Genomic DNA, 15,133 nt, shown 5'->3' on the forward strand with positions numbered 1-15,133 from the left:
CATATCATGTCGATATTGGTGCGTTAAACACCAAAATCTGCATGTTATTCCCCAGAAACTCCTAATAGATGCTATTTTTTGCCCCCGGTAGATAAAGTACCCTGTGGTATTGTTATTTTTCAGGTGCGATAAATAGCACTTATACTCTTAATCAGGGCCTATGTAGGGTGAGCGGAGTGTGACACAGCATCAGCTAATTTCAACGAGTGTATGGGCTGTTTTAGCCAACAGCCCACATTAAATAATACAACTACAAGTCCCAGAAAGTATTATGCTGGTGGATAAAAAGCCACTACTGGCTAAAGATATCACATGATGATTGAGACATAGCTATTTTTGGCAATTATGCATGAGAGCAGCTCACCACCACCCTGACTTACCACGACAAAATGCTTCTTAAGGCAGCAGGAGTTTCAACTCTTTGTTCTGGTGCTAGGATCTCAATGGAATAGTAACTTTTAAGGAATATGATTGCCTAATGTTTGTAAGTCCAATTCACTTGTGAAATGCCCTTGTCTGAGGAATAGCATTCAATTAAAATCACTGTTTATAATGCAGTGTATATACGGCGAGTGATGTATTGGTCATCAGAGGCCCACTTCTACAAAGCTTGTGTTCGGTATGTGAGCATGACATACCTGCTTCGGTCTACTCAATATAGTGTCACACCTTAGGCAATGAAATGTCACATACAAGTACACAGAAAACACTGAAATAACACACTTAAGCAGCAATGGACCCAAATTGTCTTGACCAGTGCTTTTTTTATTAGGCACACCTGTTTTCGTGTGTGAAGTGGCACAGACTGGGGCCCCATAAATGATTAGCAATCAGACCCGAGCTATGTATCTAGGATAGATTCAATTTTCTATTGTCTTTTTAAATATATTTGCAGAGTGACACCACACGTTTGCACTTCTGGCCAACATCGGATATTCATACCCTGGAAGAAGCACCCGACAGTACTATCTCATCAGGTTTGTCACAGATATGCACTTTTGAATTTAAATGTTATCTACCAAGAAACGCCAAATAATGGTATTTCTTATTTTAGGTTCAGCCAGTGCTGGGGAAGATCTTGCAGTCAGAGTGGCTTTGTATGGATTGCTGTTCCACATGTATGCTGATAAAAACGAATGGGAAACTGGGCTAACTGTGTTGGGTGAAGCCATTCAAATTCTGCCCAAGTCTAAACAGAAACTGTAAGTGCTGAGTAGCATACTTTGACACTATGTTTATAATTGTAACGCTATTTTATTGTCTTTTATAAATTCGTTTTCTATCACTAAACGCCATTTTTATGTTTACGGAGTGGAATTACCAGAGATATGGCAGTAAATATTTACAATGTCTCCATCATGTGCTGTTCATGTAGTGCTGGAAGCTCAAATTTTATTAGAGGTGATATAACTACATACGAGCTGCCCCTTTTTCTAGTTTTTAAAATAATGCTCTCTCAAATATCAGTTGATTCTTTGCTGTATGCAAGTTTATTTCGAAAAAGAGGTCATTTCTGTAAATAAAGAATTGCATCTAAGGTCTGAACTGTTTTCTTTCAGATTGTTGTTCAAGCACAGAGTTTTAGTTAATGCAAGACTTGGTTGTAATTTTTCGATGGACATTCAAAAATTTAAAGACGAAAGTGAAGAGAGTGTGTCACACACGTGGCACCTGCTGGCACTTGCGGCTAAGGACACCGTGGAACAGTTAACTTGCTATCAACATGCAATTGAGGCCTTGCAGGTTTGTGTGAGTCTTTTTGGAAACTGCTTTGCTAATGATTGCTTGGTGATACTGTATGGAAAATCTGGACGGCAGACTTTAGAAATAACGTGAGGTTCTTACATTTTTAACCAGTCTTTAGTCCTTTTGTTCACCATCATTGGATCTTTCCTATACTCACACACTTTAGGGCAGTGCAACTGGTGCGGCCACACTGGGCGCTGAGCTGTTGAGGGGGGTGCTGTGACCTCAGGGGGCGTTATTTTTAGCAATATCTTATGATAGGAGAGATGAGGGTCACTTTTGCAGGTGGTAGTGAGAGAATCCGAGGAGGCAGTCATGGGGCGTGGGGCGCCAAAAGAGAATGTCGAACCGGACACCACCAGTGCTAAAGCCAACCCTGTTCACACGTCCTGTTTGTCAGGTTGAGGACCCTTGATGACGTGCAGTTTGTGTATTTTGAGAGCTGCCATGTAGTGCTTCTAGTGTTGCAGAAAGTGTGGAGCAGGTGGAAACCATATGTCATAAGGCTGCATCTCGATCACACGAAACCCGGAACCCTGGTGCTCGATCTGTTTTATTGACTCTGCTCACGTCATATGTCCTAAACCATTGGTGTCGACCCTGTGGAATAACCTAGGCCCCGCCCTTTCACAGTGGTATAAGCCCTGTGTGGGTCATTGGGTTATCCCAAAACACACAATTCTTCCAACATATAAAACGTTCAAAACAAATGAACTAACCGTTCTAACCGTAGTTCAAAAATGTCTTGGCCCTCCATTACTGTTCAGAATCACAAGAAGGGGCTAAATGAGCTCTTTGGTTGTATCTATCACCTCGATACAGTTCTACAGGAGGGTTAGACCGGGCCACACGAATAGGGGAGTCAGTTCAGTTCAGTTCAGTAAATCTTTATTTCGATGATTAAAAACCATCATAAAAATACATTATACAAAACACATTATTTACATTTCTGAACCGTTCATCAATAAAAACAAGGTTAAAAACATTTAAAACGTGTGGCAATATATACATCGTTGCTCAGTCTCTCGTATTTCTTAATCTTACTGCTATTTTTAGAAAATTCATAATAGAGCATAAGGTGCGCATATCACTTGCTTTTTGCAAAAAAAGTAGGGCAGTTTTAGCTTGACGGAATTTTGCCTCTTTTAAAATATTAACAAGAAATCTACGACGAGGAGTTCGATAAAAGGAACACAAAAGTACAAAATGAAGGGTGTCCTGCGGAGACCTATTGTCGCAGCCGCAGGCACCCTTCTGCTCAATTGTTAAAGTAAAACCTGATGGATAAGCTAAGATATTATGTAACAAATTGAGCCTAAAACGACACATTAAAAACCTGTCCTGCTGGTTGTGCATCAAAAATAGGTAGGGCTCCATACCCTCTCCATTACTCACTAAACGGTGTGCCACTACCGATCTTTTTGCTGAGTCAGAGCATGATCTACCCAAATCAAAATTTTCTAGTAGCTGTTTTTTAATTTGATGTTTGCGTGAGGTGGTAATTGAGGTCGGATCGCTAAAGAGTAACGGCTGGTCAATGATTCCTAAAGTATCCTTGACATATTTCAGCCAGGGGATATGGAGGCATTTGTCTTTTTGAAGATAATCGCCAACTATTACCCTATTTAGCTCAGCTTCGGGATTCACCCAAATTCTGAGCCATGTCATAATGGGCCTCACCTTCACCTGGTCTGCGATAAATGGGATCCCTAGCTCAGTGTGTGCATTCCTGCTGGGGTGCTCTGTGGTATCTTCAGGATCCTACGTAGGAATTTGTCTTCCTCCAATTGTAAAAAACGTGCATCCCTGAAACCCCAGACCTCTGCACCATATAGACCCTTTGCAGTGCTTACAGCTACGTATAGATTCATTACTTGCTCTGGTGACCAGCGACCCAACCTTCGGGCAAAATTGAGTATCGCACCGTTTGCGGAAACCAGCTTTCTGCACCTTTCTTCAATTAAAAAGTCAAACTTTATCTCCCGTCAAACAGAAGACCCAGATAAGAAAAAGAGCTTACAGTTTCTAATATATGAGACCCTATTTTAAATACAAATTTCCTGCAGAGTTTCTTGCCCGCCACCATCACGAAGGATTTGTTCAGATTCACGGACAGATCTAAATTATCCATGAATTCCACAAATCTGTCAACGAGATGTTGTAGACTCAAAGCTGTTCGTACGAGCAGGACCGCGTCGTCCGCGTACAGCAGTACCGGAATATGACGCGTTCCTGCTTTGAGGCAATCCACATTTAAGGCAACCAATGTTCTCTCCAGATCATTTATATAAAGAGAAAAAAAAAGGGGCAAGGATACACCCCTGCCTTACTCCGCCAGTGCACGGGAAGGGATCAGTACTCCCCCCCCCCCCCGTTCTATAGCAGACCTTGGCAGTGGTGTTCCAGTGTAATTCCTTGAGAATGTTTATAAGTCCAGGGTCGATTCCCATGTTACTCATCATGGCCCAAAGTTTGTTCCTGTTTACATTATCAAAGGCCGCAGCCAGATCCATAAAACCCATATAGACTGTTCCTTTGCTGGCTTTTGTATATTTTGCAACTAGTAGATAAAGGTTAAGGCATTGGTCGCTTGTTGATTTGCCTGATCTAAAACCATATTGGGTGTCTGCAATGGTGTGGTGCTCTTCTTTCCAGGCCATAAGGCGATTTAAAACCGCCCTGCCCAGTAATTTGGCTGACACATCTATCAACGAAATTGGTCTATAGCATTGAGGGTTGTCCCTACTCCCTTTTTTGAAGATAGGGACAATCAATGCAGTAGACCAAGATCGCGGAAGCCCATATTTTATAGCTGCATTTAGCACCCTTGTCATAATAGGAGCCCAAAGGTCAATGTTGCTTAAATAAAGGTCTGGTGGCGTGCCATCAGGCCCTGGTGCTTTATTTCGGGCTAGTCCTTGGATCGCTTGAGTAATTTCTTGAAGTGAAAATTCTGGTTCACCGAACCGGACCCCGTCCCAGGCCCCTACAGAAGCAGTGTCACAGCTATGATTGTAAAGGCCCTTGAAGTGAGCCACCCACTGTTCGGGAAGTATATTGTTACTGATTACCGGGGCGTTGCTATCCTGAAAGCAGGGTCTATTGATGATTTTCCAAAATTAGTTGAAATATCTCTTCTCCCCTGCCTCCCTCAGGTCAGCCCAGACCTACGCTTGGAGCCTGGTCTTCCTCTGTTTTATCTTTGTTTTATATATATATTTCTGCAGAGGGCTACTTTCTGCTTATCCCTAGGTTGGATTTTAAGACTCGAGAACATTCGGTGTTGAACCATCGTGGTTGTGTTCCATTCTTTTTTGTACCTTTTAGTTTCAGTAGTTCGTCAACCAAGTTAGTTAAAGACTCGAAGACTGAGACCAGCGCACCTCCCTCTACTGAAGGTTCAAGGCAATCGTGGATCTGTTTTTTGCCTTTTTCTAGTAGGGTTCCACAGAACTCTGGGCATTCATTTTTGACCATCTTAGTCGCCTCCCCTGGTCCACTGGGTGCAGCTCAGTGTCTATCGATAAACTTCTGATGGAGCGACCACTATATATTAATTCCAGGATCAGTGGGTTATGGTCACTAAAGGGACTCCAGTCTATTCTCACCTCTTTAACCCGGTCCTTTGCAAAGGTAGATATCATCATATAATCTATGATGGAGTGGCATCCCCTGCCTTTGAATGTTGATGTAAGAGTGCCATCCCTACCCGGGGCCACCAAATCTATTGTGTGTGTTAGAGCATAAGTACCTAATAACTTCATTAATGTTGTTCCTTCCTTATTATGCTCAAAGTGTGGCCCACTCTCTACCGGACACGATGACCAATCTACACTTACAGGGAACAATTTTGGGCAAAGATGGCAGTTTAAATCCCCCATTATCAGGACAGTAGGTACTCCTCCCCCTTTCCTCTGCTTAATCTCATGATTGATTCTGTAATCTAGTTCCTGGATTACTGTGTTTTTCCCATCCGCTGGCCCTGAGTTATAGATATTAAACATCAGTAATCTCAACCCTTGTCCTTGAAATACAACTGCCTGGAGGGTATGCGACGCCCAGGAGGGTTGTGACCATGAACCTTTTACGTCCAGATCAACATACAGTGCTAGCCCTCCCTTAGCTCTACCTGATCTGCCTTCTTGAGCTGGTACGAAAAAACACTTAAAACCCTCTATTTGATAGGGGGAGGATTCTGCCGCCCATGTCTCCTGGAAAGCTAATATATGGCAGCCGCGGAGGTATTTCCTCCAATCTCCGTTTTCAAATTTCCCCGCCAGGCCTGCAATATTCCAGGACATTAAAATCAGACCTTCACTCTGTACCTTTCCAACCTTCCCACCCTGGTTGTGTGTCCTGGGCTCATCCTTCCTACTCAGCGTAACCCCCTGACCTCCCTCACCTCCCGTTATTCGTGGTTCATTCACCCTCTTTGCCTAATAGCTTTCTGTGGCCCCATATGTACTTCGTTTGTCTCCCTCCCTTACAGCCATCTTTTCGTGACATTTCCCAGTTTGGGATAGTCAGTCATTTTCATCGAGGGACAATAGCGGGCTGAATCTGTTTGCCCACTGAGTATAACCCTGTCCTCTCTGCTCTTGCATTCTGGCACAGTGTCTTGCTGGTGCCCTTCCTGTACTGAGATCCGCGTGGTTTAGGGTATATACAACACATCTCCTCGGGAAGAAATATCCTAGTGGTAAGGAGCATAAGGTGATAGTATGATTTTTATTAGAGCTACCTAGTATGTATTTAACTAAATCAGTATTTCTAAAATGTGTCACAATGCAATCCCCTGTAATATATTTTTTCCTGCTGCCTATCCAGTTGACTCTTCTCACGTGAAGAATCTCCCCACATTCTCCTCCTTGCAGGGGCCTATGTATGTTGAGCCACTTAATTATCTTATTTTTTAATTCCATGTGAGACTCTTTCTCCTCTGCCCTGAGTTCAGGTACCCCGGTAAAGACAACAACATAAGGGCATGCTTCAGGGGGCAGATTAATATTAGGTGGTAGAGGGTGATCAAGTCTATCATTCGGCACATGGCCTCTCGGGTTTGTCTCAGTGGAAACATTAGTTGGTGGCTTTTCTATTTGTGCTAACAGCTTGTTTGTTCGTTGTTGGGCCTTATCAGTGTCCTTTGTCACCCCCTTCTGGATGTTTCCCCTCCCTACCTGGGCCGAAGCTTTAGGTGTTTCGTGGACTTGTATAATAGTACATTGCTCGTTACTCACACAGTTATTACTGCCAACTGTGTATTCAGCTGGCGTAGTACCCGCTGAGGCGCGATTTGCTGTAGAATTACAGTCTATAGGGCCCTTTAACCTTCCCTGCTTTGTCAGTTCGTTTATTACTTTATCTAGCCTGCTGATTATTGGTTTTAACTGACTCATAATAAAAGTTTCCAGGCGCTTTTGGAGGTCTCCTATTACTTCGTCCATCCATCCTGGGCGGGTTTGGTGGCATACCGCTGTCCCTTCTGTAACCACTACCTCCCTGTCCTTTGGACCGTGTGTGACCTTACTCTGTTTATTTATCCGAGGTTGGCCCTTCCTACAACCCCCTTGTTTTGATTTTCTACTTTTGGCATTATTTCTTTTTTTATTTGTGTCTGTAACTGGTTCCTCTACCACCTGCGCACAAGGGATGCTTTCCGTGGAGGTTTCTATAGTATCGTGGTGGGAAATTACTGATGTGTTTAAATCAATAGGTTGTGTAGGTGTATCAGGGATAGACAAATTTCTCTCTGTGTGCTCAATCTCCCTGTTGACTTTTCTCAACATCCGGTCAATCGCGGTGGGTTGTAACACAACATTTGATTCAAGCCCTAGAGGTGTCAGAGTACGAAACGAAAGTGCTTTGCCCATGGCAGAGCGCATTTTCGGTCTGTTAGACATGACTAGAGCGGAAGAGAGGAAGGTATAGGAACTTACACTATTACCTGCCCACCACTACACTCCCTCCTTGTCTAGTAAGCTAGCGAGTGAATCCTCCTTACTTACAACACAAACAAAGAACCATCACCTCGCCCTCCCACAGTTGCAAAATGGTTTTTTGGAGTCCACTGTTTGTACTGTCTTTCTGCTTACAATCAGTTTGTGGTTGGGAGGGCGTCAGAGTTTTGTGCTAATGAGAGGAATTTAATGGTAAAGCACCTTTGAGACAGTCACAGGGGGTGGCCCAGTCCAGCCTCTTCTGGCCGCTGATGGTCGCAGATGGTCCCGCCCTTGTCCCGGGCTTCTCCCGGCGAGCTCCCGCGCGCGTCCCGCGGGACGAGGTTCCAAGAGAGCCTTTTTGCGCCTCCTGGCGCTTCCGAGTGGCGTCAGTGGCATCCTTGCCGCGATGGGGCTGCTGGGAAGTGTAGGCAAGGGGGCCCGGTGGAGCCAAGCCCGGCCAGAGAAACGAGCGGAGCAAAGCCCGGCCCACAGGTGCAAGGACAGGGGTGCAGGGGCTTGGCGGAGCCAAGCCCGGCCAAGGAGATGGAGCGGGGCAGTGCCCGGCCCTCCGCAACACAGCAAGTACAGTAGGTAAGGCTCCCCCCGGCCTCGGCACCAAGGGAGCCTTTATGCGCCTCCTGGCGCTTCCGAGTGATGTCAGCGGCGTCCTTGCCGCGATGGGGCTGCTGGGAAGTGTAGGCAAGGGGGCCCGGTGGAGCCAAGACCGGCCAGAGAAACGAGCGGATCAAAGCCCGGCCCACAGGTGCAAGGACAGGGGTGCAGGAGCTCGGCGGTGCCAAGCCCGGCCAAGGAGATGGAGCAGAGCAGTGCCCGGCCCTCCGCAACACAGCAAGTACAGCAGGTAAGGCTCCCCCCGGCCTCGGCACCAAGGGAGCCTTTATGCGCCTCCTGGCGCTTCCGAGTGGCGTCAGTGGCATCCTTGCCGCGATGGGGCTGCTGGGAAGTGTAGGCAAGGGGGCCCGGCGGAGCCAAGCCCGCCCAGAGAAACGAGCAGAGCAAAGCCCGGCCCACAGGTGCAAGGACAAGGGTGCAGGGGCTCGGCGGAGCCAAGCCCGGCCAAGGAGATGGAGCGGAGCAGTGCCCGGCCCTCCGCAACACAGCAAGTACAGCAGGAAAGGCTCCCCCTAGGGCGCGCTATGAAATTCGTTTTATTTATTCAATTGTTTACTTACCTGCAATCATCCATATTCCGGTATTTTGTACCCCCCACCCTGCCCCTCCCCCGCCCACCTCTCTGCCCCACCGCAACTCCCACCACGGGCCACGGCTGGATCGAAGTACACCCAGGTTGTGTCAGCTAAGAGCACCTCCTTGGTGTTCTGGAAAGCCGCACCCTGAGCTTCCTCCCAGGTCCACGGAGTGGAGACTTTCCTGAGCTTTGTGGTATAGGGGGCAGTGAAGGAGATCAGGCCACACTATTTCCACAGTAGTTGGCCCTACCTTGGAAGCTCACCATATCTGGTGCAGAGTGTGAGAGAGGGGCCAGCTTGATGTCAGTTATCTTGGCAGTGTATGGGACCACAACCCCTTGCACAGAAGCAGTTGTACTGGCAACTGAGAGCCAGTGGAGATCACTTGAGAAATGTCTCAATGTCTAGGAAGTTGGTAGACCAGCCATGCAGCCTGGTTTTAAACAACTTTAGCCTACAAGTGAGGTAGATGGGAAGGCCCAGACAGAGAGAATTGGCATAGTGTATTCTTGACATGACCAACGCAATTATGACTTGAACCAGTGCATCTACGGTGAATATGTTCCTTATTTTAATGATTCTGGCGAGATGGAAGTAGCAAGACGTTATCACTTTGCGAAGATGCGGTTTTAGGGAGAGTTCCTCGTCAATGAAGACTCCAATGCTTTTTACTGACTTTTTAGGAGGGGGGTTACTCATCGCAGTGTGCCAAAAGGAAGGACTCAAAAGGCTATGGTTGGTTTTTGTGCTACCTAGCTCTGTTTTATCAGAGTCTAGTTTCAGATGATTGCTGTTCAACCAATCGCAAATGGACTATATCGTGTCTTGAAAAGACTTCGTAAATGCAGGAATATTGTCAATTGTGAAGAGAAGATGCGTATCCATCAGCATAATTAACTATTTTGGCCTTCATATTTTTAAAAGATTGCACCAGAGGGCGAATGTATAGGTTGGAGAGGTGTGGAGAGAGAAAAGACCCTTGAGGCATCCCACAGTTCAGTTGTACTATGGGAGAATTAAAGGGGGGTAGGCAAGCCGATTGAGATCTGTCTTTTAAAAAAGGGATGACCCAGTTGATTGGAGAGTCCTGTAGCCCTGCTGCCCTGACACGGTCCATCAGGAGATCTTGGTCGACCATGTAAAAGGCTGTTGAGAGATCAAGGAGGACAAGGACTTTGGTAATGCCTCTCTCTGCCCTCTCCCGCATTTCATCCATGACCAAGAGTAAGAAGCAGAGATTGCGTGTTACATGGGCCTCTTGTATTTTAGCCAATTAGGGAAGTAGGGAAATTGGGCAATAGTTTTTTTTAATTGAGAGGGTCCTCGCCTGGTTTCTTTTGTTGGGGTGCTACAGTTGCCTCTTTAAAGGAACTAGGAACATTCCCTTGGTTAAGGGACAGGTTGAAGAAGGATAACACTGGGTCAGGAAATACTATGAATACAGTTTTTTAATACATTCGAGGGGGTAGTTATCATTGGGAGAGCCCGATTTTAATCTTTATCAGTAGGTCCATTAGGCCCTCCTTACTGATTTTGGGGAATGTCGAGAGAACATGCGTTCTTGTCTTTGGATGACATAGTATTGTGCAGAGCACTGAAGGGAATGCTCTTTTTGATAGTCTTAATTATATCAATAAAAAAGTTAATATAATCACAACACACTTGTGAGGGTGTGATGGGTAAGGTAAATCCTATCATGATTTGAGGGTTCTGTGACGATTTTGAATATGTCTTTTGACTTGTTGGTGATGTCCAGAATTTTATTAGCGAATAAGGTAGCTTTGGCATGCCTAATCAGCAGCTCATACTATTTAAGTTGTCTTATATAGATTTCCTTGAGGTCAGGTGAGAATTTGTTCTACCATATGCGTTCACAACGCCACAGTTCCAATTTGGCTGCTTTCCACTCTTCTGAAAACCATTTAGATGTGTCATGTTGTCTTAGCTGTTTAGTTTTTCGGAGGGGAGCACTTGTGTTGCTGGCCTTGGCTAGCCATTCGTGACTGCTTCCTTGTAACATTATTTATCTTCCTTAGGTGCTGGAAGGTTTTTTTTCAAGGATTTGCAAAATGACTTCAGGTCAGCTCGGTACAAATTCCACAACAGAGTGCCAGGGCAAGAGGGAGGTTTATAGGGGTTAAGGTCTGATAGGGACACCCCCTGCACCTTTGCAGGATTCGGTATTTACCGATTCTGGAAATACAGATTCGGTATTTCCCATTGATTCATATGGGCTTCAAAGCCCATAGGAATCAATGGGAAATACCGATTCTGTATTTACAGAATCGGTAAATACTGAATTTTACAAATTACCTACATCTGCCCCCTTCCCATTTTTAGACTCTTAACTACCGAATCGGTAAAATTCGGTATTTAAGAGTCTGTAAATGGGAATTACCTACATCTAGCCCCTGGTGTTTTACGTTTAGGCTGTTTAGGATGTTGGTAAGGTCAGCTGCCTGCTGCCTTCCTTTTTCCCTATTTGCCATATAATTAAAAACACCTATTAGCAGTATAGTTGCTTGATCAGTAATCAAAAGAAAGGTTGACTCCGCTAAGAGTTGTGAAAAGTTTTGCATATGACTTGGTGGTCTGTTGTAAAAGAACACATGTCAGAGAGGCAGTGTGAGAATCCGTTTGATCACCAGATTTTCAACTGAGGAGAGGATTAATGAAGTCAGTTCAATGAATTTTATTTGTTTTCTAATTACTGCCGCTATGGCTCCGCCCATATTCTCTGCTGCCCTATTTGTTTGAAAATATAGTTGTCAGTTAGAAGGGCGAATAAAATGCCTGGGGATGATTAATTCGTCGGCCATGTTTTGGTTAGTAGCTGCATATCTGGTGCTTTAATATCCAGTGTATGGAATATTTCTGTCTGGCGTTTGACGAAAGACCAAGGGCCATGTGTATCATACTTCCGTTTTGCGAATTCCAAATAGCGAATTTTAAGGAATCGCTATTTGGAATTCACAAAACGGAATGTATGTACAAAATCGCTATATAATAGCGATTCCTTACCATTCCTAATTTGCGATTAGCTAATTGCTAATCGCAATTTACCCATTCATTTCTATGGGCCAGGAGGCCCATAGGAATGAAGGGGCAATTTGCGATTAGCAATTTGCTAATCGCAAATTAGGAATTTTTCCAAGGGTGCAGGGGTGTCTCAGGAACACCCTGCTGCACCCCTGAAAAAGACATTTGGGGGCATATGGCGCACATACATGCCCTAAGGGCATTTGCAGAATTTCGGCCTTTACGAATGCTAATTAGCATGATACATATGGCCCCATGTGTTAAGGTAAATCATTGTAAGTTGGGTGAAGTTCAGCTACTAGTGGCGGTGCAACTTTTTAGTCTGGGGGTTGATGTGGATTCAGATAAACAACTAGTCATTGGAGTGGGCGCAGGTGTTTAACATACCTAATTTGTGTGATTTATCAGTAAAGGGAGGGCTTACCATTTCGAGACATCAGCGCTGATACTCTGAGTGAGTTTTAGGGCATAATGACTGGCCCCTGGCTTGCCTTTGATGCGCTGACGGCACGCCCGCTGAGCATCCGCACCATGCTTCTCATTAAGTGAGCGTAGAGCTTAACTCACTACATCCGCCTTTATTCTGAGTTTGCCGCGTATTGGTTCCCTGCTGACCAGTCATATCCCAGTTATAGTGTAAACTATGTACATTTCAGGTGAGAGCTTTACAAGAGCTTTTCCGTTTTAAACATTTTGAAAATAATATTTCGAGTAGAGTGCAAAGTGCACAAAATGGCTAGGAAGGTGACGCTATGCAAGAGTTTCCAGCGCACACATGCTGTTCATTAAGTTGGCATGGAGCTTAACTCACTCACTCCGTTCATCTTTGCTCTAAGGTAGCCGCTTATTCACTGCTGACCAATTATATCCCAGTTATAGCGCAAACACAGTACAATTCAGGTAAGAGCTTTACAAGCGCTTTTAATTTTAAAACATTTAAAAAACAGTATTTTGACTAAAGTACAAAGTGCAGAAAATGCCTAGAACGGTGGAAATTGGATGACTGACACTTTGTCAGATGTGGTAACCTTCTCATGCGTAATGTTCATGACAACCATGCGAGCTAAGGGCAGCAGCTGAGAATGTTCATATGCATAAACTCTGACTCTAGCTCATTTGAGAGTTGGTTGGGGGCTCAGTGTGTAGGTCTCTTTGGCCACCACATTGATGGATGCTTCCATGTCGATGATGACAATCAAAGGCTTGTCCCCGACCAGAGTCTGAAATTTCAGAAAAGGGCCTTTCGCAGAGTAGACCTCATCAACTGCAAATACAGTGTGCATAGTGCTACCTGTTCGTCATCATCCATATTATCCTCTGAAGTTTCGCTTGGGGGACTGGCCACAGCATTCATGTTTTTTTCCTTCAGTCACCTTCAAGATGCGAGTGGATCAACAGACTTTAGCAAAGTGATTCATCTTTCTGCACAATGCACACTTCTTGCTGCTGGCCAGGCAGTTCCCTTGGTGGAGAAATAAACCTCCAATACAAACTTAGGCCTCCTGGTGGTTGCCATTCTTGTCCTTTTGCCTTAGGATTGGGCCTCATGATCTTGTTGAATGGCTCGCTATTTTTGGCTTTGTGCAGAACTACTTGTGCAACATTTTTTCTTTTAACAATTTTTGAATGCCCCAGTGTCAATATATCCTGCATGCATTTTCCGGATTCCTGGAGGATTTGCTCCCTCTATTTTGTAAAGTCACAGCCCTAGATGACTTGGTCTCTGATCTCCCCTGTCTCGTCCTGGAAGATGCACTTGCTGGTTAGCTAATTGAGCCAAGTATGGAAAGTGTCTTTCAGAATCCTCAGGCTTGTTCTAAGTCTGCCAAAACAGGAGTCATTCATATCAGTGTTGACTATGGGTTCAAAAATGTTTAATGAGTGCGGTGATGATGGTAATGTATGTGAACGGTAGCCAGCATGTGGAAGATTGTTTAACAGTTTATAGATATCTTCCCCTGGCAGGTGTTGCAACACGGGTCTCTTCCTATTGTTTTTCTACTACTTCAGTGTTGAAGTATATCTCCTGCATCTCCACCTTCACTTGGGCGTTTGCACCGACGGTGGTCCTAAGATGATGTAGGGCCAAGTTGCTGAGCTAATGGCCATCCTACTGGCCTGTCCAATTGTGTTTGCTATTTGCTGTGCCCTTCTCTGTGCTTGCAGCCGTCCTAGGACAGTAGTGTCTGCCTACCTTAGTGGCCTCTGTGTTGCCCCTCTAGGGTTAGGAGAAGGGGAGGGCGTGCCTTTGAGATGATTCACTTTCTTTTTTGGGCTGTATTGTGACCTGGCAGCAGCCTTGGAAGTTGGCTGTCCCACCGTAGAGCTGACACCTAGTATTAAACCTGCATCTCAGTTGCAGTTTGTATGTGTTTAATAGACGCTTGACTGTCCTCTTACCCCTCTTAGTCAATAATATTTGGTAACTGAAGTTTCTAAGCCTATGTAGCTAGTCATGGTGATGGTGGGTTGTTTGTCCGACTGCCTGTACACTATGTGTACACTGTGCCTCTATGCATCCCCTCGTAGGGGATTCACTGAATTGCGGATTCACAGGTGCCCGGTGTCAACAGTTTTCTGTACCTCCATAGTGGGCTACTGGCCTCTCCCCACTGGCATTGCTGTTGGGTGAATCTCCTGCTACAGTTCAGTTTACGGCCAAGTCGCAGTGAGGATTTTCGTTATGGTTGTTTGGTTCCTCTGACACAGTCACGAGGTGCCTGAGATGTGAGTACACTGAGGTCGCTGGTGGACAGGAAGAGTTGCAACTTTACAGGGAACACATGTGGGGATTGTGTGCCCTAGGCCTTCATTGCCAATTATGTTGGGTTGCAGTAAGGGGGGAGCAGGTAGAAACCACACGGATCCAAGACTGGGTTTCCAACACACAGAACTCCGAACCTCTGGGTTCCAAAGGTTTGTTAACTTTGCTCATGTTATAAAACTTAAAGCATTGGAGCAGACTGGTCAATGATAGCCTGGGCTCCACCCGCTCTCAGTGGTATAACCCCATTGTGGGCCATTCCCAAACTCTGCAGTGCTCTGAGAGAAAGTGGCTCTTCTAATGCATATTGTAGGTATCTAACAGAGCACTGTATTCAGAACTAATAGCAAGGCCAAGTGTCACACTTAGTGATCGACAGCAGAGGTTCAATCAGGTCCTGTGGCGCAAGTCATGCTGTATGTGTTATGCCAGGC

The 15,133-nt window shown here is 45.3% G+C and overlaps 1 protein-coding gene across 1 annotated transcript in view; it reads left to right on the top strand.

The window, feature by feature from the left end:
* Positions 1-15,133, top strand: part of CFAP46 (cilia and flagella associated protein 46) — a 1,487,057-nt gene that overhangs the window by 625,443 nt on the left and 846,481 nt on the right. The window contains exons 27-29 of the mRNA XM_078643461.1: positions 896-977; positions 1,055-1,202; positions 1,560-1,743. Coding sequence (XP_078499587.1) covers positions 896-977; positions 1,055-1,202; positions 1,560-1,743 — 414 coding nt within the window. The remainder of the gene's footprint in view (positions 1-895; positions 978-1,054; positions 1,203-1,559; positions 1,744-15,133) is intronic.

Source organism: Lissotriton helveticus, chromosome 5_1 (genome assembly GCF_964261635.1).
Source record: "Lissotriton helveticus chromosome 5_1, aLisHel1.1, whole genome shotgun sequence".
NCBI lineage: Eukaryota > Metazoa > Chordata > Amphibia > Caudata > Salamandridae > Lissotriton > Lissotriton helveticus.